Consider the following 26180-nt stretch of genomic DNA (forward strand, 5'->3'; position numbering starts at 1 on the left):
ACAATATGTGGTCTTTGTGACTGGCTTCTTTCACTTAACATAATGTTCACTGTAGAATTTTAATGTATTATCCTTAATTGCTTTTAATGTTATGGCCTCAATTTTCAATGAACAAAATGTACTTTTACTTGTACAGGTTAATAAAAATGTCTACTCTTCTAAATGAATCCTCATCAGTCAAAAATAATCTCTCCCTATTCTTACTTTGTTTATCACATTATCTATTACTCCTTATGACTCTTGTCATTTTCTACCTTGTATAATAATTATTTGTATTCCTACAGTACTACACACTCCTTTCATTAATGTATTCAATATTTACTGAGTCCCAACTACATGCCAAGCACTATGCTAGGGGATCCTTGAGGAAAAGTCATGTTATCGCTGTATCCTTCAAAACACCTACCATCTAATTTACTTTACTGTTACCTATAAACTCAGAGATTTCACTAGGTATCTCTCCAGATCCTTAATAAAAAGGCTTACTAAAACTAGGCTTTAAGCAAATCCTTAGTGAAATAGTTCCACAGTTAACATTTCCTTGTATATCCAGTATTTGCTCACCTATTTAGCAAACTTTCTGTCCACATTTTTTTTACCCCATTCAACCACAGTGAACAAAGAGGCAAATTGTACGCAAGGATGAATTAATAAAAATTCAGAATTAGTAGGATCTAAAATAATTCTGTTTTGATTAATGATTAATAAATCTTTACATTTCAAAACATTTTGTTGTACCTTGGCTGCACATTATCCTCAATCGACAGTGACAAATTTTCCATCTCTTCGGCATTTAAGCCTAGCTCAGAGCCATAGTTCTGCTGGAGCAGCTGCCAGAATTCCTGCCTAGTCAGGCTCTAAAATGACAGAAAAATTACACTGAGTATTGGAAAATATAAAAAATAATACAGCATAGTGATTCAAAGTATGAATTTTGAAGTCAAAATGACCTGTTGTACAGCTACTAGATGTGTGGCTTCAGTAGTCATTTGACTAATTCATACCCTCTGATTTATGTATCTATAAAAATGGGCTAATAAAGCCTATCTTCCAGAGTTGACACACAAGGAATAGATAGTTTTAAAATGCGTATTATAATAACTATTGTAAATGGGAGGTAAAAAAGTTTAAAATTTTCTTTGTATAAAATAATTTGTTCCTAGTTTCTGGCAATTACTGATCTGCAGTTTAAATTCTGCAACACAACCAGTCTCTCATGACCACTGCATCACTGTTCAGTCCTAAATGTCAGCTCAGAACCCATCCTCTCGATCCATAATATATCTGAATACTTTAACTCTTTTTAAAACCTCATATGTCAATAAACTTTAAATTATGTTTTCCTAAAATATAAAATGCAAGAGGCTAGACTTCAGAATATTTCCTTTGATTTATTTTTAATAAAGTCCAGCTTGTTCTTTCTTTGTAGGTAGCATATCAGTATTAAAATCATCAAGTACAACAAACTCATGCATTACATAGCAAAACAAAAACAATATTATGATAACCAATGGTCCGAGTTCTAATAATATTATAGATAGCTAATTACATAATTAAAGCAAGATAGAAGGAGGCAGCATAACACTTGAAGCAACTGTTGGCAAGATTCTTTATCTCTCCCATTCATTCAACAGATATTTATTTAGTACCTAACAAATGTGTATTACTGCACTGGATGCTAAGGGGGATAAAAATGATGTAGAAGTTAAACTCCTGACCCTCAGACAACTTATAGTTAAAGAGATAGGGGATGCTCTTAAGTTATATGACAAGATATAATATGATTATGCACTAAAGTAGTGGTAGAACGAAAAAGGAAAGTCTAAAGGAAGGAAATACTACCGTGGATTAAAGGTAACCAGAGAAGGCTTTACATTGGAGAAGGGTTTTCAACTGAGCTGAAAGAAGGACATGAATGAGGGAATGGAGAAATGAAAAAAGTTGGGGAGAGGGAAACCAACTGAAAATACAAAATAAATACAATATTACATAAGTAATACTTGTTTTGAAGTCAGTTAACATTTTATCAGCTTAACTGGAGTAAAAATTTTAAGTTGGGAAATAGTACAGATAAACATAGATTTGATGGGGCCAAAACATACAGATAGATGCCTTGAATTCCCTCCCAATATTCCCTACAACAAATACAACTTCCTTTTTCCTTTTTCTTTCTTTCGTCTCTCTGTCTAGTAGCTATGGTATTTTTGTTTGTTATGTCATACTAGATGACCGTCATTACATTTCATGGGACCTTAAAGAGATTAAGAACAAAATAGCTGCACTTCAGACTGCTACTTCCTAATCTACCGTGCTCAGATTCGGATTCCACAAGAGCAGGTAATGAAAGTCCAGATATTATTATTAATATTTCAAAAAGTCAAAAATATCCAAACAGTTACTTAAAATAAAGCTATTCAAGCTAAGTAAAATGGCAACCTTCTTTGTTTTGAGCTGAATTATACTAACCTAGAGCGGATATCTCAGGCTGATAAGAACTCTCATTGGAAATAATGTATGTCTAACAAATAGTGATGTTCTAATATTTATTATTTCATACATACCACTTAATTGGTAGACAAAGTCTTTTGAAGCATAGTGTTCATAGAAGAAAAATAAAAAGGACCATTACTGGTAGAAACCCTAAAGGAACTGTCCTTGACCCTAAAGGGACATGCACACATTTCTTTTCTGACTTCCACTCCAGAAGAGTCACCTGTAAACCGTTTTTTATAACAGCACATACTGCTAATAAACTCAATCTTCCAAAAACATTATCTTTAAAATATTTTTAGTATCATAAAAGGATGGTTAGTTTTATGAAGAGAAACAAGCGATATTTCAATTGTGTAAGATTAATCTTTTATAAAAACATTTCAGAAAAATAGGTATCAAACTATTCCAAAGACAGACTAAAGCAAATAGATAAACCAATAATAAATATTCAAACAGCTTCCTAACAGTGAAAGAAATGAAACTTATACTAAAAGAAAAATCTAACAAAAATGCAATTCTATTTAACTACATAAATGTTTTAAATATTTTATCAAATACTATTAGGAAGTTAATAGCAGGGCAATTTCAATATACCTTTTATATCTATTAATTAAATATATATACAACAGGTTAATGGAAAACAAAGTGAACTCATTTAATTCCCCATCTTGTAGATTTACTAATTTGTTAAAAATGAATTTTTCTACAAAGTTGTTCAGTCACTATAAAAATTACAGACATGCTGAACATTCAAGCATTAAAACATATGCTCAGCCTGATATTCATAATTCTTTTAATAATCAGCAGCTGAACCAATCTGAGTAACCTTAAAAAACAACTTATTTTTTAAACAAAAACTGACCACCTACCTGAGAACAAAAGAAGTCTCTCCGTTTCAGCCTACAGAGTAGTTTAACAAAATAAAGATGAACCAAGCAGTGATCAGATAAGGCTAAAAAGTCAGAAGATCAATTTCTGGCCCAGAAAGCGTTGTATTCTAAGTATGCTGCAAAGTCTTTACTTGAAACAGAGCTCCAAACATTTAATGACAGCTATGTAAAATCACTGCTTCAATCTCTAATTTTGTTATGAGAAACTTTTCCTTATAAAAGACATGCTCTAATGTAGTTTAAAGCACATTATTTGTCACTTCCTGGTTTTTAGTATCAGCACTCTCCCCAAGGTTCAGATCAGAATGCAGAATTGGAAGTTATACCTCACTCTACAGGTTCCTAAGCCACTCCTACAAGAAGAAGATAGGTAAACAGGGTTTTATTAAAGGGACAGTTCCCATTTTTTTCTGTTTCACCAGAGAATAGAAATAACAAAATGCAAATGAAAATATTTTGCTTATGCTCAATTAATTTAAAACACCTATTGCAATATTATTTTAATCTCCTTTTTAAAATGAACTGTATTAAGGGTTAAATTTTCTTCTCCATGCCAGTACCTTCTATTGAATCTGGCAATGTCATTTTTATTTTTTCACATGCCACTGCTCTAGTACTGATGCAGCATTCCCCTCAGACTCCTGCATTAACCCTTTGTAACTACGAAGGATTCTCTTTGAGTATTGTAAGTGGAACATCAGGAAATAGCAGGAAGAGCCAGAGGTTCGGGTGGAGCAATTCCTATAAGCACTTGGCAAATCTTTCATCATTGAAAAGTTTAAGGTAACCTCATGATTACCCAATAATTCTTTCCTTTGAAAATATTTCTGACTGTAGTTTGATCAGAATAATTTCCCGGCAGGCACCTGGACTATAATAAACACTACAGAGAGTCTCATCTACCAATTCCAATTTATGTCTCAGAAAAAAAGTTTTCTTCCAAATAAAGAATCAGAACTTGCCCTAATTTCTACCTAGTTGTTCCATTTACTTTAGTAAAGCATGTAGACAGGTTAAATGCTACTTGATGAACTATAAGAATCAACCTTTTTGAGGTTGCTAAAATCTAATCATTTTATACAATGGCAGAATGAGAAAGCAGAGTAACACTAGGGAATACCACTCACTCAAATGAAGAAAACACACTATGGGGACCAGCTTCCACTGGCTAAAAACCAGGGCTTTTAGCATATTATGGTAGTTTTCATTGAAACTGTAGATACATAACCTACTCTACACAATGGTGAACAAATAGCTATAAGAAAAATATGCATTAACTGTATTATAATTGACATTTATATGCTTTTTTCCTAAATATAAAAATCCTTCTACTAAATCACTGCTACATAGAGCAGAGGTCAATTGAGTAGGCTAAAGGGAAAACAGAACCTAGAACTGAGGCCCCAAGAAAGTCTGACATGCAAAGGGTAAGTAGAGCAGTGGCCAGCAAAAAAATATTAAGGGAAATACCAGAGAAGTAAGGGGAAAAGAAGGATGTCACTGAAGTCAAGGGAAGACATTGTTTCAAAATGCAGAAAGTGTACAATGGTGTCAAATGCTGCTGAAAGGTCAGGTAAGAGGAGCACAAGATGAACACACGCATGGCAAATGCAAGCATCCAGAGTGGTGAAGCAACCTGGCAAGCCAGTTCAGCATGACTTGAGTGTGTGTGTGTATATGTTGCAGGCGGGAGGCAGTCAGTGGGGAAGGAGGAAGCTGCCCGGTCCTGAAGAGCCTTGCATGCCACGCTAAAGAATTATCAAAATACAAAAAGCCACCTAGTGGTTTCACATAGAAAATAACAAGTTCAGAATTGTGATTTTAAAAGCAATGATTTTAAAACTATTACTAATACTTGGTAACAACCTCAAGAACAGATTAGGGTGTTTAAAAGAGATACTTAGGAGACTATAATAGTTCAAGCTAGACATGATGAGGGTCTTGATGACCAAGTAGACATGGTTGGCAAAGAGGTAAGAAACAGGAAAGGTCCAAATGTCTAGCTTAGGTGACTGGGTAGGAGGTGGTGTGGTCCACTGACCAAAGGAAAATAGGTGGAGGAGTTCTGCTAATCAGAAAGGTAAAAAAGAGGGAACAATATAAGAATGCAAACACTTCTTTCTACACTGCCAAGCTATTCTATAGCACATGTGACTAAAATAGTTAGCAATTTTACATTTATTTCTTCCAAGTAGGTTTGAAGGTTGCATTTATTAGATTTATAGCACTACTAGGAAACTTCTAGAATTCCAAATAACTCCAAAAGGAATGATCTTTGGAGAGTGGCATGAGGAAGAAAAAGGGGATTTCACAAGGTTGAACAGTCTACAGGAGAAGGCTGGATGACACTCTTTTAAAAGGTCTCAGAGGGTGACATCAGCTTTGTAAACTGACCACTATTTCCAAATGGTCAGTTTGGTCTCAGCGCTGTCACTGTCCTACAGCTGGGCTCAGAGAGATTGACTTAAAAAAGCCATACTCTTAAACTGCATATACTCACTCAGATGGAAATACACCAATGCATAGTGGGGAGTATCCCTTTCTAGTGATGAGTAATCTTTTATTCTACTACCCACAATACCTGAATACCTTGGAAGTCAGATTAGTAATCAGAAAATTGCATGATAAACATAAAATCAGAGCAAAGGGAGACTGGTGGGGCATGATTTCATCTCCATATACTTCTCTACTGATTAAAGTCTGCCTCTGTGATTCTACTTTACTGTCCTAAGAGTTAAGTTCTTGGCCTAAGTCTGACCAAGCCCTCTTCAGACTAACATATTCTTTCTTTATATATATTACATACTCAATCAAATGTTTTAAACCCTTTTTTTCTCAACACACTTGAGGAACAGGACACCCTTCCATCGCTCTTTTATTCAGTGATTCCCCAACGAGAAGCTATAGTGACATGCATCAGAATTTGGAAAGGGAGGTCTGCATACATTACAAAAGCTCCCCTCATCGCCTCACCCCTGACCCTAACACAGGCTACCTGCTTCTGCCATTTGAGAATAAGTCTGAAAGCCATTGTGTCTCTTTAAACCTTAAAATTTTAAATGCATGCAGATTTCTGCTCTATTAGGCCCTGGATATAAATATTCATTTTCAGAACTACTTTTAAGTTTCTGAGGAGAGCTAGCTTCTCCAGAGCCCCCACTGACTGGCAAGAGAGACCACTATTATCTCTCTGATACAAAAACAGAACAAGTAGTAAATTATGATTCTATATACATCCTGCCTATATTATTATCAGTAATTCTAAATATAATAATATCAATAGGGATATGAAAGAATTAATTGAGCTTTAACCAAAAAAAAAAAAATCTTTTAAATTTTAACCCTTGTTACTATTGATAACCTTATAAATCCTATTTTCTTTATAATTCAAGTATATAGAAAATAACTTTTCTTTTGGCAACTGAGGATACTTTAGTGCTTCAAGATAATCATTAGTTCTCGCTGTACGTACTGAAGATTAAAGAAATTGAGTTAAATATACGTGGAACTTAGGGTATGCTCTGAATGCTGTTTCTGAAACTAAATTTCTGTTTTCTCCCTATCTTTTGCCTTTTCCCTGAGGTAAAAGAATTTAAAATGTCTTTTAAATTAAAAGTAGTGGACTCTAAATCTTTGAACTTCTAATAAATTGAGTCAATCAAAAAGCATTTATTGAGCATCTGCTACATATAATATATAATTTATTGTCCAAACTGGCACACTTTTGAGAGTAAAGGGGCACAATTAACATTAACTCTGACAAAGGCTTAAACCCAGACAGTTCCAAACTACTGGGTAAACCAAGATGTCTGCCAAACCAGCTGTGTGGTAAACACTGAGCTTGTCAATGGACAACAACATGAACAAGACAGACATGGTCCTTGTCCTCAAAGTGTTTATTAGTCAAGCAAGGAGAACAGAAATATAATAAAGAATTGAAATTATAATGAATATTATAAAAGAGAAGTGCAAGATGCTGTAGAAAGGTGAAAGAACGGACCTGACTTCAGGTTTACTAAGAGTTTCAGTTAGAAATAGAGTAGGAATAAGATTGTCACAGTTTCCAGGCAGAAAGAATATGTTTGAAGACCTAGCACAGAAAATAAATGTAGAACATTTCAGATGACAAGAATTGGGAGGGTATATTGAGATATGGCTGGAGTGGTGGGCTAGATTATACAGTCACTATATAAAATTTTAGATTTTTGTTCCAAGGGCAATGAGTATTAAGCAGGAAGCTAAAATAAGCAGGCATTTTTTTTTTTAAAAGATAACTTTGGCTGTAGTATTGTTCAAGGTTCAACAAACTATTTCTGTAAAGGGCCACATAGTAAATATTTTAGGCTTTGTGGGCCATATGGTCCCTGTCACAGTACTCAACTCTGCTGTTGTAGTGTGAAAGGCAGCCATAGAAATACATAAACAAATGAGCATGGCTGTGTTCCAATAAAACTTTATTTATGGACACTGAAATTTGAATTTCATATAATTGCCACGTGTCATGAAATATTATTCTTTCGATTTTTTTTTTTAGCCATTTAAAAATGTAAAACTATTCCTTGTATGCAGACCATACAAAAACAAGGCAGGACTGTGTTTGGCTCTGGTATAGAACATGGAAGGGGATATAGCTAGCTTAAACCAAGCAAAAGAGCTAAGGGGTGGGGTGGGGAAGGGCCTAAAACTTATCATGAATCATGGCTGCACAGTTCTTTACAAAAGACTGAGAAAACATCAATTGTTTGTATTAAAGAATGGTGCTGCCACTGTCCCCTGGCCTCACAGATCCCAGATATTCAATGCGCTGTCTATAAAAGAGCGCTAAACTCAAAGGTGGTGAACTCAGCAGAAGTGCTATAAATTACTTCATGAATGATCACAATGACAGTTTAAACACATGTCTAAACATTGAAGACTTATATTTCACTAAGTCAAATATTGGAAATAAACTGTCTTTTCTGAAGCAATGCATCAAAGGAGTCTTATGAATAATAAAAAAAAATGGTTCATTTAAAAACATTCTTTTTCAAAGGCAACAGATTTGGCTGCAGTTCTTTCCCTCTTTTGTGGATTTATTTTACTGGACAAATAAATAAAACAATGCACACAAACATGATTTTACTACCATTTTATAGTATTTAATCAAATAATCTTTTTTCTAGATTAATTTGCTTTGTTTTTAAGGCCTTCTCATGCAAAATGTGAGAAGTAACACACATGTACTTTTACTGTCGGATTCCCTAATTACACATAAATGTGAATATTCTTAAATTGTCTAAAAATATTTTGAATATATATTAAATGCATTATTCAATTATTTATAAGGTTTTAATAGAATTTTATAGTTACGCTGTGTATTTTATGGATTTTTTTATACAATATTATACAAGATCAAGAAATCTAACCAATATGGCATTATTACTTTAAAAAACTAGAAGGAAAATAAGGCTCACAAAATTATAGACAATACCAAGACTATACCAAGCACCTAGCATTGTGCCTGGCACTTAATACTTTATAAATGGGAGTTGCTATTATTGTTGTCATAGACAGAAATATGTTTAAAAAAGAAAAACATTATTCTTTAAAGATCACTAGGAAAATACAGGAGACATGGGTTTTGGTTGTTTTTTCTAGTTCCTTTTATGAGTGAATTCTACAGTGCTTAAAATTCTAGTTAGGACAGTTTTGCTGTTATTGTTGTTGTTTTGAGACAGAGTTTTCACTCTGTCACCCAGCCTAGAGTGCTGTGGTGTCAGCAAGTTAGGACAATTTTAAAACTCAGATCTCACTACAAGTTCTGTATAGTACTTAACACATAATACACGCTCAAACATTTATTTTTGTCTTATAGGGCAGAAACAGACATTAACTGTTAATTAAAATGAGAGTATAGTGTCTACTTGAAATTGAGTTGCACGTTCAATGTTAAAGATAACCAAATGATACAAAGATTTAAACGATAACACTACCGGGAAGATGGTCAGACTCTACATGCATTCATCAAAAACATAGATATCAAGATCTTTTCAAAGAGGGCTAAATTTTACTCCCAGCCGGTAGGTGCATGGTTTCTCAGTGTGGTGGCTTCCAAAGTATCCTGGAATTCCCTTTCTTCCTCCCACTTCAGAGAGCTCTTTTCTTTTCCATTAAAGTGCACCACTCAGTTTCTCCCTCCGCTCTTCTGTAAACCTGAGCTTTATCACTTCCCTGAAGGTATTTGTTTTTATAAGTACGTGTCCCAGCTCACTCGTGTGTGATCACTGCAAATACAAGTTTGGGGGGACACTCGTATCCAGTGTATGACCGAGCGCAGGCTTTCTGTCTTGTTAGAATGGGGATTCCCTGAGCACCCAACTTGGTATTTGGGCGGGCTTAGCCAGGTCCCTATGGCAACACTGGAGTTTTTCAGGAGGTGCTAGTAAGAGCAGCCCACGGTAATTATGAAATGGCTCTGAACGTGACAGGCCGTGGGTGAAGGAGGCTTCCTTCCCGAAGCACGACCCGGAAAGGCGGCACGGAGTCAGGGGGGCGGCGCGCCTCGGGCACCCTCTCCATGCCCTCGTAGGTGGATGCCATGAGCTGCGGAAGGACCTGCCGTCCGCCTTCCCGCCACCCCGAGCATGGCCCAGGCCAGGTTCATGGACACGGGGCTCCGGGTAGTCAGGGCGCCCAAACGCTTGGACTTGGGCCTTCCCAGCTAGTCGCGTGTCTATTCCCTTCCCACGTGTCTATTCCCTCCCCGAGGGTTGGAGGGGCTTGGCGGGCTTGGCTTGGCAATCTCCCCGACCCCCACCCCCTTCTCTCCCCTCTTCCTTCTCCCCTCTCTCCTCTCCCCTCTCCATCTCCCAACTAATAGGCCACTTCTCCAGGCATCCCCCTCACTCTGGCAAAGTGAAAGGACCCCAGTAGAGCACTGGTTGAGAGAACCTGTCCTTAGCGGTTGAGTTCAAAAGGCCATTCAACCCAAAAAGCCCTGGAGGCCAAAATTTGTCCACTTCAGTGAGGGACTTAGCTGGGGAGTGGGGAGGAGAGGAGGTCAAGTTCCCTCCTGCAGTGCATATCCTCCGCAAAACAAGGAGCCTTTTCTTATCCGAGGGAAAACTCTACTCTTCCCCCTAAACCATTTTTTTAATAACAGCTTCATTGAGCTATAATTAACATACTATAAAATTCACCCCCTCTAAAGGGTACAGTTGAGTGGTTTTTAGCATATCCACAGTTGTACAACCATCAACACTAATTTTAGGACATGTTCATCAACCCAGAAGGGCACCTCAATGCGTTGGAAGTCACTCCTTATTACTCCCTCCCCCAGCAATAACTGTACTTTCTATGAATTTCCCTATTCTGGACATTTCATAAAAATAGAATCATACAGTATGTGTTCTTTTGTGATGGACTTCTTTTGCATTGCATGTTTTCAAGGATCATGCATGTTGTAGTGCATATCAGTACTTCACTGCTTGTTATTGCTGAATAATATACCATAGTATGGATATGCATTTTATTTACCCATTCATCAGTTCATGGACACTTGAGTTGTCTCCAGCTATTATGAAAATGCTGCTATAAACATTTGGGTACAAGTTTTTATATGAACATATGCTTTCAATTCTCTTGCACATATATACCTAGGAGTGGAATTGCTGGGTCATGTAGTAACTCTGTTAAACATTTTGAGGAACTGCCAAACTCTTTTTCAAAGTGGCTGCACCATTTTACAATCCCACCAGCAATATATTTGAGGGTTCCACATCCTTAGTTTCTCCGCATCCTCAAAAGCATTTCTGTTTGTTTTTAAATTTTTTTCAGCTTTACTGAGGCATCATTAACAAATAGGAATAGTATATATTTAAGGCATGCAACTTGATGTTTTGATTTATGTATACACTATGAAATGATCACCACAATTAAGCTATGATTAACATAACCATCCCCTCACATAGTTCTCATTTTATTTCTTTCATTTTTTTTCATGGTGAGAACACTTAAGAGCTATGCTCTTAGCAAATTTCAAGTATACAATACAGCATTGTTAACTGTACATGCTGTACATTAAATCTCCAGAACTCATTCATTTAGCATAACTGGAACTTTATACCCTTTAACTAACATCTTCCAATTTCCTCCTACCACCTACCTCTGCCCCTGACAATCACCGTTCTACTCTCTGCTTCTTTGAGTTCAACTCGTATAACTCCCACTTGATATTGGCATCTAACCTTTTGTATATGCTGCTAAATTTCATTTGCTAACATTTTTGTTGAGGACTTTTGTGTCTATGTTCATCAGGGTCTGTAGTTTTCTTGTGGTGTTCTTTATTTGGTTTTGGTATCAAGATAATACTGGACTCATAGAATAAGCTGTGAAGTGTTCCCTTCTCTATTTTTTGGAATACTATGTGAAGGATTGGTGTTAATTCTACTGTAAACATTTGGTAGAATTCACTAATGAAGCCACCTGGGCCTGGGCTTTTCTTTGTGGGGAGGTTTTTTTATTACTAATTCAATCTCTTTCCTTGTTATGGGTCTATTCAGATTTTCCATTTCTACTTCAGTTTTGGTAGTATGTGACTGTCTACGTATTTGTCCATTTCATTTAGGGTAACTAATTTGTTGGCATGCAATTGTTCATAATATTCCCTTTATAACCTTTTTATTTTTATAAGGTCAGTAGTAATGTTACTTTCATGCCTGAATTTTATAATTTTAGTCTTCTCTTTTTTTATTGGTCAATCTAGCTAAAGATTTGTTAATTTTATTGATTTTTTTAAAGAAACAACTTTTGATTCTGTTGATTGTCTTTCTATTTTTCTATTCTCTAATTCATTTATCTCTGCTCTAATCTTTATTATATCCTTGCTTCTGTTTGCTTTGAGTTTAGTTTGCTCTTCTTGTTCTAATTTCTTAAGGCAAAAAGTTAGGTTATTAATTCAAGATAATTCTTCTTTTTAACATAGGTGTTTATAGTTATAAATTTTCCTCTAAACACTGCTTAAGCTATATCTCATAGGTTTTGGTACACTGTGCTTTTGTTTTCATTTAACTCAAAGTATTTGCTAATTTCCCTTTGATTTCTTCCTTCACCCTTGGTTATTTAGAACTGTTCTATTTAATTTCTACCTTTTTATAAATTTTCCATATTTCCTTATGTTCTTGCTTTCGAATTTCATTCCACTGTGGTCAGAGAATATATTTTGTACTATTTCAAACCTTTTAAATGTATTGAGCCTTGTTTTATGACCTAACATATGGTCTCTTCTGCAAAATGTTCCATGTGCATTTGAGAAGGATGTACATTCTGCTATTTTTGGATGGAGTGTCTCATAGACATCTTTCAGTTCTAGTTAGTTTACAGTGTTGATAAAGTCTTCTATTTCCTGTTCATCTTCTGTCTAGTCATTATGCCCATCACTGAAGTGGAGTATTGAAATCTCCAACTATTATTGTTGAACTGTCTATTTTTCCCTTCAATTCTGCCAGTTTTTGCTTCATATATTTTAGGGTTCTGTTACTAGGTGCATATATATTTATGATTGTTATGAATTCCAGAAGAATGGACCCTTTTATCATTGTAAAATATTCTTCCCTGTGTCTATTAATTTTTGTCTTAAAGTCTATTTTGTCTGATATTACTATATTCATTTCTATTCTCTTTTGACTACTGTTTGTATGGTATATAATTTTTCTTCCTTTTACTTTCAACCTATTTGTGCTTTTGTTTTTTTTTTTTTTTTTGAGACAGAGTCTCACTTTGTTGCCCGGGCTAGAGTGAGTGCCGTGGCATCAGCCTAGCTCACAGCAACCTCAGACTCCTGGGCTTAAGCGATCCTACTGCCTCAGCCTCCCGAGTAGCTGGGACTACAGGCATGAGCCACCATGCCCGGCTAATTTTTTTTTTTTTGTATATATATTTTTAGTTGGCCAGATAATTTCTTTCTATTTTTAGTAGAGACGGGGTCTCGCTCTTGCTCAGGCTGGCTATTTGTGCTTTTGAATCTAATGTGCATATGGTTGGATCATGTATTTGTTCATTCTGCCTATCTTTGCTACTTGGTTGAAGTGCTTAACCTACTTATGTTTAATGACCATTTTGCTATTTGTTTTCTGTGTCTTTTTTGTCCTTATTCCTTCATTACTGCCTTCTTACATGTTAAAAAGATATTTTCTAATGTAGCATTTTAATTCCTTTTTTTTTTTAACTTTATATTTTTTTAGTTATTTTCTTGGTGGTTACCCCAGACATTACAATTAACATCTTAACTTGTAACTATGGGTATTATTTTGCTTGAAGTTTTTACTTGGAATTTGAATAATGTAGTAAAAAATAAGTTCAGAAAAATAAAAAGGAGCTCTTCAATTCACAAATATTATTTAGGTACATAGTAGGAAGTTCTTATTATAATAAGTAACTGCCTCTATGAATACTTACCTTATCTAATAATACATTCTGCCACAACCTAAAGATACTGAGGTAACTTCTATCCCTGGCACCAAAAGATGTAAAGAAAAACTGCAAAGAAAAATAATAGGACAATTTTAGTGTCATGGAAAATAAGGGGAGAGTAGCTGTCATGAAGGTCTTCAGGGACTTATTATGGTCAAAGCAAACTAGGTCACCACTGCCTACTTATATACTATTTTTACTTAACTTTTTGCTACAGTAGAAGAAAAACAGATAATTGTGTGAATAAGGTGTCTTTACAAATCATATCTTACAACAAATAGTATCTTACAACAAATACAGTTTTGTCATTATAAACTAAGAAAAGGGTCTTGAAATAGGTAGCTATTTATGTTCATTGTTTAACTATTAAAATCAATCTAAATAAAACTATAAAAAAAAGAAAACTTTATTTTATTCTGAACTTTGCAAAGAGATATGAATTGGTTACTATTTGAGCCAAGTATACACAAAGAATAAAAAAAAATGTGGATTTCAGAGATAGATTTATTTTAAGAATCTTAATTTTATATTAGCTTTCACAGTCTTCTAAAAACTCTAGTAATACATAATCTTTGCTAATTTTAGATATAAATCACCCATATTAACACTGAACTTTTCTTTGAATGTTACAGAAGAAAAGTAGCATGTTTCAATCTATAATTCTATGTTTGCATTTAATTGATTTTTGCCAAGTCATATTTTAAAATAGGCTTTTATGAAAAAATGTAACAAGAGGCAGCCCTAAATACAGTCTTTCAGTGTTTCATTTCTTCCACCCCCTAGTTAGTGACCTTTCATGACTGAGTGGTTTCCTTTACAAAGGAGGAAGTTCAGTTCTATGCTAAATGTATTAAGATGTCAAAAAAATTAATAATTTTGGTGTTAATGCTTTCCATAGAAAGACTTTAAAGTGCTATTTTCCAATTCATTAAATTAAAAACCTTGCTATATATTCTTCATAAGCAAACTTTTTACAAAGAAGGTATATCCAGGAGTTCTTCCAAACAGAATTCTATACATAATATGTGACCTAACGATCACTACTTATACCTATTCCCTTTTCTTAGGCCAAATTGTTTTGCCTAATTGTAATAATCTTACAACCTGTGTTTAGATATGTAGATTTAAAAAATCTCTTCATCTACCTCATTTTTACCACCGTGTTATGCTTGCTAATTCCCACTTCTTAAACTAAATACCTTGTTATTAACTTCATCCACTCTTCTACACAACCACCACATTCCCAACTCCCTAATACTCCAAACTTTTTGGATAATCTACGTAAATTACTACCTTCCCTTACTCTTTCCTAGATAACCATCTTCAAAAATGTATTAATAAATCTTGATCCAACAATAGCCTTCTTAATTTGGGAAAGAGTTCTGTATAATGGTATCTCTAAGCAGCTAGGATAGAACATATTCTAGAATCTGAAACAACTATGAGCACCATGATTAACCTCCCTTTAGTCATAGAATACATAAAAGGGATAAATATTTAGTAGTACAAAGTTTTTCCCCATGATTATGAAGAAAGAAATCATGGAGCTAACGTAGTGAGGAAGTTAAGACCAGGGTCTCTGCAATTAAACTGTGAGGGTTCATGTTCTGGCTTTATCACTTATTAGTTATGTGACTTTGGGTCATTTCTCTTTTCTTTAATTTCATTACCTTCAGAATGGGAATAATTACAGTAGCAGATTTTTGTAAGAATTAAATGAGAAAATTTATATAAAGAGTTTAAAATAGCATCTAGAACGCAGTAAGTGTTCAGTAAATGCTAGTTGTTATTATCATTATTAAAATCAAAATTCTTGACCCTGAAATTCCATTATATATGTGAGAAACAGTTACATATGAGCTTAAGAAGGCAAGGTCAGGCTGTTCATTGCAGCATTGTCTATAATAATAAAACATTAGAAATAACCTAATGGTCAACGAAACCATGGTACATCCATTCTATGAAATACTATACATACTTTAAAGAACAGAGGTAGGCCTATCTATATGTGCTGACCTGAAACTCCAAGACATAATGTTATTTTTCAAAAAGGAGAGCTGATGAACAACACATATAAAAGTGCATTTACTTTTGTAAAAAAAGATTAAAACTATATGTTTATGTATACGCATACATGGATGTAAACACAAAGGAAGAAGGTCTGAAAAGATACACACCAAACTGATAACAGCATTTGCCTTTAGAAAGAAAAACAAGTTGAGGATTATGGGCATGGAATGAAGATGTTAGTTTTAGAATCATTTGATGATTTTGGTAAACAATGAAATGTATGAATTGTAAAATTAAGAATAAGTATATTTTAGTTCTTCTCCTTCCCTTCCTGATCAGTTCAGCCCTAAATCTGTTATTGGAACAGAGAAAAGTAGGCTTCCGTATTAGGGGTACAGGTGGGGGCAGAGAAGCTGCAGTAGCCCAAAGCAGGGTGTCAGAACCAGAAAAGAATGAAGAGAAATATTGCCGCGCATGCAGTGTCAGAACCCAAGTGAGTAAGAAGGGCTGCCACATACAGGTGTGACATGAAGCGCAGTATTAGAACAAGAATGGGGTGAAAAAATTATGTGGGAGAGACATGAGTCAAAGCCCAATGAGGGTGACCACGTAAAGAGGTGGCTCGGCATTGGGCGTCAGAGCTCAAACATGTGCAGAGTGTGGCCATGAATGAGGGCAGCCTACAAAGGCATGTCAGAGCCAGACCAGGTGAGGGCAGCATGGTGTGACAGAGTCCGTGAGGGTGGTCTTGTGTTGGGGTATCAGAGTCTGAACAGGGTTGGGGCAGTGACCACACCTAGTGACAGAAGGGCACAGAATGTTAGAACACAAGCAGGGAATGGATGATGTCTCTGTAGACGGCTACCCGGTGCAGGGTAAAATGAACATGGAAGGGGCTTGGAGTGGGGTGTTGGCCCAAGCAAGGTGAAGAGAGTTTTCATGTGGTGAAAGAAAGCATCTAGGTCGTAGTGGGATGGGCAGCCAAACAAAGTTGGATAAAAGGGTATCCATGTCAGGGAGGGGTGGCAGCGGAGATGAATATCGGTCATACAGGCCAATTGGTCAAATAAATAACTAGGTTGAGAATAACAGGAACCTGGCTTCTCACTGCCAGGGAAAGGAACTATAAATATAGAAAGGGAGAAAATAAAAATGAATTCTGTAGTGTTGGATTGGAATTGAAAGTATTGGTATGAATTAATGGTTTGGGATGGTTGGATGGACGATGGTTTGATAGATAAACAGATATATAAGTGGGTATATATGTGAGTGTGCATTACGAATATGGGTGTGTGATCACATATAATATATACTCTTGTTCTGCTCACTTAGAGGGTTTGGAAATAGTGACACCCCAAAAGCCATGAACATATTGTCTTCTAAATATCAATTTCCCCTAAAAGAAACCAAGACTCCTCGGATAAGTGGCGTATTCCAGAGCTGGGGCAGGGAAAGCCTGAAACATCTTATGCCAAAAAGCACACACTGAGAACAGTCAAAAGGACACTGCAGCCAGCTTGAAGGACAAATTTGGAACAATTTGAGCAACGAAATAAATAATGATAGTAATGGATTAAAAATCAATGACTAAAATAAGAAACCATGAGTTCATACTAATATAAGTGAATGAATGAATAAATTTAAAGTTTGGCCAGAATGTTGTATTTATACAGTGTCAAAATACCTTGCCACAAAATACTTATTATTACAAAGGAAAATAGACTAACTTTATAGTAAAGCCTTCAGGCACCACCTTAATAAAATGATCAAAGTAAATATCATCAGTAATGGAAATTGAAATCATGTGCCATCTGATAGGATGCAATGGAAAGAACAGAACATCACTTCCATATATTTCTTCCAAAATTATAACACCTAAATTTAATCACAAGGAAACATCACATTAATATAAATTGAGGGATATCCTACAAAATAACTGACCCACAATCTTTAAAAGTATCAAGGACATAAAGTCAAGAAAGGTCTAAGGAATTCTTCCAGGAAAGTAAAGAGCATGATAACTAAATGTAATGTGTAATTCTGAATTGAGTCTATTTGCTATAAATAATAATATTGAAATAACTGTGGAAATTGGAAGGGTCTGAGGATTGAACAATGGTAACAGATTAGTGTTAATTTCTTGATCTTGAAGATTATATTGTAGTTTTATAGGAGAATGTCTTTGCTGGATGGAAATAAATGCTAGAATATCTAGGGTGATGAGGGATGAGGGTGAGAATTTACTCTCAATAGTTCAGAGAGAGAAGGTCTTTGTATGACACTTGGAAGTGTTCTATAGGGATGAGATTGTTTAAAAATAAAAATAGCCAGCCATGTGCAACATGCCTGTGGTCCTAGCTACTCAAGAGGACTGCTTGAGCACAAGAGTTCAAGGCCAGCCTTGCCAACATAACAAGACCTGTCTCTAGAAAAAATAAAATTAAATAAAAATTAAAGTGCATTCAAAAGAAACTTTATAAGATTAAAAAGTATAATTATAAAAATTTAATGTCATGGTACTGTTTCTCTCCCTTTCTCCTGCTGTTTTTTTCTCTTTCCTTTTTTATTTCCTTAATTTCCTTCCTTCTTTCTTTTTCTTTCTCAGCACTATGCTTCTAATGTTACACACAGAGCCCTAACCAATTTCTCAGGTGGGTATAGAAATATTCTTCATATATCTCCACTAAGAAATGGCAGATATTATAGGTAAATAACAAAAATGATGGCAATTAAAGATAACTGCCACTCTAAAAAAAAATTATAATGATTTATGTGTTTATTGGTATGCTACCCAAATCTCTGTTCACCAGAACCATTTGTTGTTATTACTTGCTATTGTGCAAATTCTATTAGTAGTAAATAATAATAGAATTATTAGAGTATTTAGAAATAATAGGGACATTTTGCTAATGTTTACCCTACCTACCTCTTACAATGAAGAAATGAAAAATGTGAGTGAAAGTTCTTTGTAAACTATAAAGCACAAAAAAGTCAGAAGTCATTGAAATTTTATCACTAATAACCATTTATGCATACAGAAATCTAGTATGAAATACATTATATCTCTATCAGATATTCCTAACTCCAAGAACTGCCTATATTCCCAACATTGATGTTTGGTATGAGGTAGATTTTCTTCACAGTAAGAAATATGACAAAGGTAGAAAAGTTTTTCACCTTTTCACCCTCTGTAACGATCTGGATAGCATTTGGAATGAGTCGAGCAGTTTTCTCCTTGGTCATGAAGGTTATATTCTTTAAAGCAATAGAAATCTAAATACATAAAAGAATAAAAAAAGAAAATGTATTTTTCAGACACATTTATAACACAAAATGCCAAGTATTACATCAATCTAATCCAGAATATTCCACTGAAAAACCTGAAGGAGTTAATAAGCACATGCTTGAACTCTGAGAAAAACAGGGTAAGCAGTCAGACATTCTCTTTTTCAGTGTTCTCCCCCATTAACTCGTACATTTAACATTAGAACAAAGCATGAAAAGACACGTGGGTGTTCATGTTCCACATTAACACACAAACACACAAACAAAATTCAGACAGTCTGTCACATAAGACATGGTTTTTGGCAGCCAACAGATATATGTTCAAGCTTTTTTCAACCTGAAATCTCTTTCTCTAACTACATTAAATAAGTACAAATGGAGCTCAATGTATTCAGTTAGAAAATATATTATAAACTTATACATACAACACGTAAATGTATTTATGTATATATAAGTATAGATGCACAGATATAAATATAACATCTAAATTTACATTGGAATTTTCTAAAATACATTGTTTTTAGAAGAACTGTATATATTTCTATCTATTTGCATCAACAAATCAAATGCAAAATATGTCTTACTGTCGTTTCCCATCTGAAGATGTTGCTATAGAAACATAGCCAGTTTTCCGAAAGGTATAGTCGCCCCTGAAGCAAAATGTCCCTCTGAAGAGCACAAGCATAATCTATATACACAAAAAATGAGAAACAGCTTATTCACAAATATCTGGCAACTTAATAAACATTATGCTATTTCAACACATGGAAAGTCATCACTTTTTGCTGACTAGTTTGTTCATTCATTCATTCATATACTCTGGACACCATGCACCAGATGTTTTGTAGTACACTAGGGTTAGCAGAAATGGCTCTTGCCCTCATGGACCCAGCATAGTGGGAAAGAAAAAAATAAATAAATACAAAAATAAGTATGATAATAACCAAAGTGTGTAGAAAACTGTAAGAATCTATAACAAGGGCTCTGCAGGTACAGGGGGCAGGGCAGAAAGAGAGTACACTAGGAAGGATTCCACTGAAAAAGTGGTCTTTAAGACCTAAAGATCAATAAAGGGTCAGCAGGCTCATCAGGGCATATGCAAAGGCCCTTTGGTAGAAAAAACAGAGCACACTGGAGGAACTATAAGAAGATAGATCTCTGGGCTGCAGAAGCTGGAGAAGCTGGTTCACATGGTCTCACAGGCCATGGTAGACTATGGACTTCATGAGAAGCCACTGATGAGTTTTATGTGGAAGGGACAGGATGGGATGTGTATTATTAAAGACCACTTTATTCACATTGAGAATAGATTCTGATAAATCAGCTGGAAGTCCAGGGAAAAGTTGATGATGGCTCAGACTAGGAGGTGACAATATTAAGAGACAGAGTAGTTAGATTCAGAGGTATTTAGGCAGTAGTACTCATAGAGAATTGGTGCCTGATTAGATGCTGAACAAGGGAGGGGTCAAAGATGACTCAGAAAACTGTATACATTTTAAATCAGTTTCAAAGTTGATCCTCTCTACCTCATCACTGAAATCCAGCAAATCAAGAATCTGCCTACGAAACAAGTCAACACCATAACACCATGCTTCCATGGTTAAGATCTGGCTCTGTGGCTAGTATAAACCATATTGTCAAATTATCTGTGAAGCAAGACATAAAGGGCTGCTGTGAGGCGATTTAGCTTAACTGCTAAATTTAAAACTCTATAAAGTAATTAGCAATTTTAGGTAACTGTTACATAGATTTAGTCATGCTAAATGTCTAAGCAAACACTAAAAACTGAGCAAAGTAATTCAGTGTTTCACAATGCTTCCTTCAGCAAAACAAAACTGAGATGCCATAAAACAAAAATTCCTAGTAAATAATTAAGCAGATTAAGTTACTCATTAACTAGTACGCATCTTTAAAACAGAGTTAGGCTAAAGGTCACCTTGAGGGTTCCTCAAATTTTTTTCTAAACTACCAAAACATTTCATCAATTGAGTGCTTCTCAAACTTCTGATCAGAAATACCTGGCAGACTTATTAAAACACAGATTCCAAGGCCTCTCGCCCAGGAGTTTTGAATTAAATAGGTCTGGGGTGAGGTCAAGAGTCTGCATGTCTAACAAACTCTCAGGTGATGCCAGTGTTGCTAGTCTGTGAACCACCCTTTGACAGTTTGAGAACCACTGCATTGTTTTTTTACATTAACTATATACAAAGCTATAATAACCACCTGGATTATTTTAACTGAAGACTATTTGATACACATTGGCAGACTTTTTTCAGTTGTTTTAAAAATGGTGTCCCTAAAATGGGTGTGTTTTATCATAAGAAATTTATACCTCAGTAAAATTGATTTTTTTAAAAATGCTTCCTGGCAATGTGTCCTGTGTAAGAAATAGAACATTTTTTTTAAAAAAGCCAAGGGATTTTACTCTCTTTTTTGCTCCCAATTTACCTACCCATAAACAAACATGTGCCATAATAATAATCAGCATTTCAGGATACAGTATTCTACCTGATTTGAATCATATTAAAAATCTGATTCATTTAGAATGGAATAAGAAAATAATCTAATAAAAATTGTTTTATGGATTTTATAACTTTATAATAAGTTACTAGAAAGTTAGAGTTAAAATTAAAGAAATCAACCAAGTAACTTAGGTCCCTTTGATGCACACATTAACATCAACTTACTAGCTATTTAACACAATCAATTTTGGTACAAGTGAATGACCCATACATAACTCCTAAACAGGTATTTTAGTAACTAAAATATAACAAGGGGTACAGAACAAAGTGCTATGAGAATACAGATGGAGTGAATCAGTACCATATACTTCTAGAGTAAGCTTGCACAATAAGTAGAATATATGTATTTACAAGAACAAGATGTACTATGGTGTTTTAACCAAGAATATAGGCATATCTACCCATAGGGAAGTGACAATAAATTAAGAGAATGTGTTTTTTTAAACAATCATGTCAGGAAATACATATCCCAAAGTATTCCTTTCTAGCATCAGTCATCTTTGGGAGCCCAATAATGCTGACATTGATTACAAAAATAAAAAAGATGCTTTGGAACATTTTTAGAGTTGCTTTCAGATTTAATAATTAAATTACAACCATTCTGTTGTTTATACTTTGTGTTGTTTTTTGTTATTTTGTTTTCTTTTTACCTGAAACAACTGTAAGATTAAATGCAAATTGAAAAAGAAAAAAATTAATTTTCCCTGATGTAAAAAAGGAAACAGACATCTCTCCTTCGTTTTCTTAGAGCATTTTCTTTAGAAAACTTGTAAATTCTTACTCTGCTCTTTTGAGATGTATGTGAATCTTTTTAAAAGTTTATATAGGCCTTCTGTCAGTTTTACAATGGTCCGATGTTTTCTTAAGGACCTGAGAGCCATCTCTCTGAAATGTAAATATCAAGGGAATTAACTCCCCAATCTCCCAATTTCTCTAAGAATGTAGGAGCCTAACTTTGGTGAGTGCCTTGCTCTAAATTGCAAAACTACCTCTTGTCATAAAGATCTGAGCTTATTTTTCCTTTAGATTAAGCCAATTAATTAACACTGATGGTCACCCCAATTACCAGGTCAATTCTGGATGAACTCACACCATATGTGTGACAAATGGTGATGTCAGGTCCTCTTATTTGAGGACGAGTTATCGTTCTTTAGAACTTATATGTAATGGGTTGTATCTGTTTGGCTATATATTTCTTTCCGTCTTTACTATCTCTTTTGCAGAATGCCTATGATACACATTACATTCTGGTTTAATGCTTAATCAATAATAATCTGTTTTCTTCCTCTTCTACTTTTGTGGAGCGATTTTCTGAGTTGGTAGGAGATTTTGTATTTATTTATATTTCCCCAATTCAACATTATCCAGCTTGTACATCCACCTTGTTCACTTAGGTAATCAGAGAAATTAAAAAATGTGGCCGGGCGCGGTGGCTCACGCCTGTCATCCTAGCACTCTGGGAGGCAGAGGCGGGTGGATCGCTCGAGGTCAGGAGTTCGAGACCAGCCTGAGAAACAGCGAGACCCCATCTCTACTAAAAATAGAAAGAAGTTATATGGACATCTAAAAATATATATAGAAAAAAATTAGCCGGGCATGGAGGCACATGCCTGTAGTCCCAGCTACTCGGAAGGCTGAGGCAGAAGGATTGCTTGAGCCCAGGAGTTTGAGGTTGCTGTGAGGTAGGCTGATGCCATGGCACTCTGGCCAGGGTGATAGAGCGAGACTCTGTCTCAAAAAAAAAAAAAAAAAAGTGAGCAATGACGTCACTAAAAAAGTATATAGTCTCCCAAGCTGAACACTTTCAGAGGGATAAACAAATTTAGAAGAGTGAATTCTGTTATTTTAGTAAAAAATCAGTACACAGAACTTCTAGTCCAAGTTGAGAGAAATACTAGACATGTATTTATTTCTCCCTCCTCAAAAAATGTTTTGAGGTGACATGGAAGACATATAAGAAATTAAATTCATAACAGTGATAAGGGGTGAGTATAAAAATAACTACATTAGCAGAATAAAAGTTTTGATAAATTTTTGAAAGACAAAGTGTATACCAGTGGAAAAAGTAGAGTGTGGAGAAAGGCTGAGCCCAAAAAACATACAGGTAAAGTCTGCAGCAGAGACAAAGCCATTCTTCCCCACATCGGTACACTTAGAGTAAGCAAAGACTGCACACTTAGAATCAGCAGGTACAAAGAGGGATGATTAGAATAGGGACAGATATCAGCTTCCTGTGGTAGAGGTCAGCCACACTCAGCACCTCCCCTAACACAGTGCCAGTAGTATTTACCTCCAAGTTCTAACGTAAGAAAAAAGTAAAATGTTAGCATAGCCCCGCGAAAGGCTACAGCTCCTAATATAAATATTGGTGTTCCAGAGCAAAGGTCTCATTTTGGCATTTAAGGTTGGGTTTGGAAATCTGCCTCCTCCTTTCTGTACAAAGTGAAGGCTCTATGAGTCAACATGCCTCCTTTCCACTTTCCCACACAGACAGGAGAGCGTCCTCTTGAGTACAATGAGGTATATGTAAACAGAGGTAACCCACTCCAACTTTTAATCAATTAAGTCCTTCATTCATGTAAATGGACAACCATAAGACTATACAATTTATATTCTTTGATATACGTGCCTTCTCCTGACATCCTCCACCGCCACCCTCCCACCCTCGTGACCCAGTCTCAACTCATTTCAAGGTTAAAATAACTCCAAGAACAAATTAGAAAAAGTTTACTATTTTCCTATTGTATAATTAGGGACCATCAATTCCTTGAAAGTTGAATAAAATTATTTGTAAAGGCCGGGCGTGGTGGCTCATGCCTGTAATCCTAGCACTCTGGGAGACTGAGGTGGGTGGATCGCTCAAGGTCAGGAGTTTGAGACCAACCTGAGCAAGAGAGAGTCCCCATCTATACTAAAAATAGAAAGAAATTATAGGGACAACTAAAAGTATATATAGAAAAAATTAGCCAGGCATGGTGGCGCATGCCTATAGTCCCAGCTACTCAGGGGGCTGAGGCAGGAGGATTGCTTGAGCCCAGGAGTCTGAGGTTGCTGTGAGCTAGGCTGATGCCACGGCACTCTAGCCCTGGCAACAGAGTGAGACTCTGTCTCAAAAAAAAAAAAAAAAAAAGAATTGGTCCATTTTATCTAAGTTATTGAATTTACAGGTATAGAATTGTTCATAGTATTCCTTATTATCCTTTTTTAAATTATTTTTTGAAATGGAGTTTCACTTTGTTGCTCAAGCTGGATTTGAACTCCTAGACTCAAGCAATACTCCTAACTCAGCCTCCCAAGTACCTGGGACCACAGATGTGCCGCCAGGCCCAGCTTTATTATCCTTTTAATGTCCATGAGCTCAGTAGTAATGATCCCTCTTTCTTTTTTTTTCTTTTCTTGTTTTTTTTTTGAGACAGAATCTTGCTCTGTCACCCTAGGTAGAGTGCAGTAGTGTCATCATAGCTCACTGCAACCTCAAACTCCTAGGCTCAAGCAATCCTCCTGCCTCAGCTTCCCGAGTAGCTAGGACTACAGGCATGTGCCACAACACCAGACTAATTTTTCTATTTTCAGTAAAGATGGGGTCTCACTCTTGCTCAGGCTGGTCTCCAACTCTTGAGTTCAAGCAATCCTCCTGCCTCAGCCTCCCAGAGTGCTAGTATTACAGGCATGAGCCACCACGCCTGGCCATTGATGCATCTTTCATTCCTGATATTGGTAATCTGTGTTTTCTGTCTTTTTTCCTTGGTCAACTAGGATCTTGGTTTATCAAGTTTGTTGATCTTTTCAAAGAATCAGCTTTGGTTTCAATGATTTTTCTGTATTTTTTTCTGTTTCAAGTTGCATTGGATTATGCTTTAATCTTTATCATTTCTTTCCTTCTATTTGCTTTAGGTTTAATTTCCTCTTCTTTCTATAGTTTTATGAGATTGTAAACTTAGGTTATTGATTTTACTTCCATTTTATTTCCTAATATAGGCATTTAATGCTATAAATTTTCCTGTGTGTATAGCTACATCCCACAAATTGTTATTTTGTATTTTCATTTTCATTTAGTTCAACTGCATTTCACATTGTTGACTATATCCTGATTCTTACAACTCTCTGCACCCTTGAATATTGTGATACTCTTTTCTTCTGGATCTTCATAGACTCCTTGATTTTTCCTTCTGAACCTTTTACTGGATTCTCCTTTTCTACTGATGCCATGATTCTTTTAGTGTTCTTTTAACTCTACATGTTATCCATGGTCGAGCTCATCTAGTCTCTTGATTTTAAATGACAATTATATCCATTATTCAAGTACCTATTATAAGTCCAATACTGGCTTAGATGTCAGGGTTACAACAAATACAGATAATGGTTCTGTAAATATATGACAGAAAAAAGCACCAGGCACTTATTGGAACACATAGCAGGGATACCTATCCAGAGATGACACTTAAAGTAACAACAGCAGAAGGTGACTGGATCAGAGTGGAAAGTGCTGAAATGGAGTTCTATAGGGACCTTTCTAAGTCAAATATAAATT

The 26180-nt window shown here is 35.5% G+C and overlaps 1 protein-coding gene across 3 annotated transcripts in view; it reads right to left on the reverse strand.

Annotated features, from left to right (window-relative positions):
* GRAMD1C (GRAM domain containing 1C) overlaps window positions 1-26180 on the reverse strand; it is an 87716-nt gene that overhangs the window by 30805 nt on the left and 30731 nt on the right. For 2 of the 3 annotated variants that reach the window (XM_045540246.1, XM_045540247.1), the window contains 4 exons: window positions 19712-19815; window positions 19020-19115; window positions 13818-13898; window positions 739-857 (listed from right to left, as the gene is read on the reverse strand). In XM_045540246.1, the coding sequence (XP_045396202.1) occupies window positions 739-857; window positions 13818-13898; window positions 19020-19115; window positions 19712-19815 (400 nt within the window). Of the gene's footprint in view, window positions 1-738; window positions 858-3362; window positions 3424-13817; window positions 13899-19019; window positions 19116-19711; window positions 19816-26180 lie in introns of those variants that run through there. The other variant, XM_045540248.1, reaches the window with a different exon arrangement.

This window comes from Lemur catta, chromosome 1 (genome assembly GCF_020740605.2).
Source record: "Lemur catta isolate mLemCat1 chromosome 1, mLemCat1.pri, whole genome shotgun sequence".
Taxonomy (NCBI): Eukaryota; Metazoa; Chordata; class Mammalia; order Primates; family Lemuridae; genus Lemur; species Lemur catta.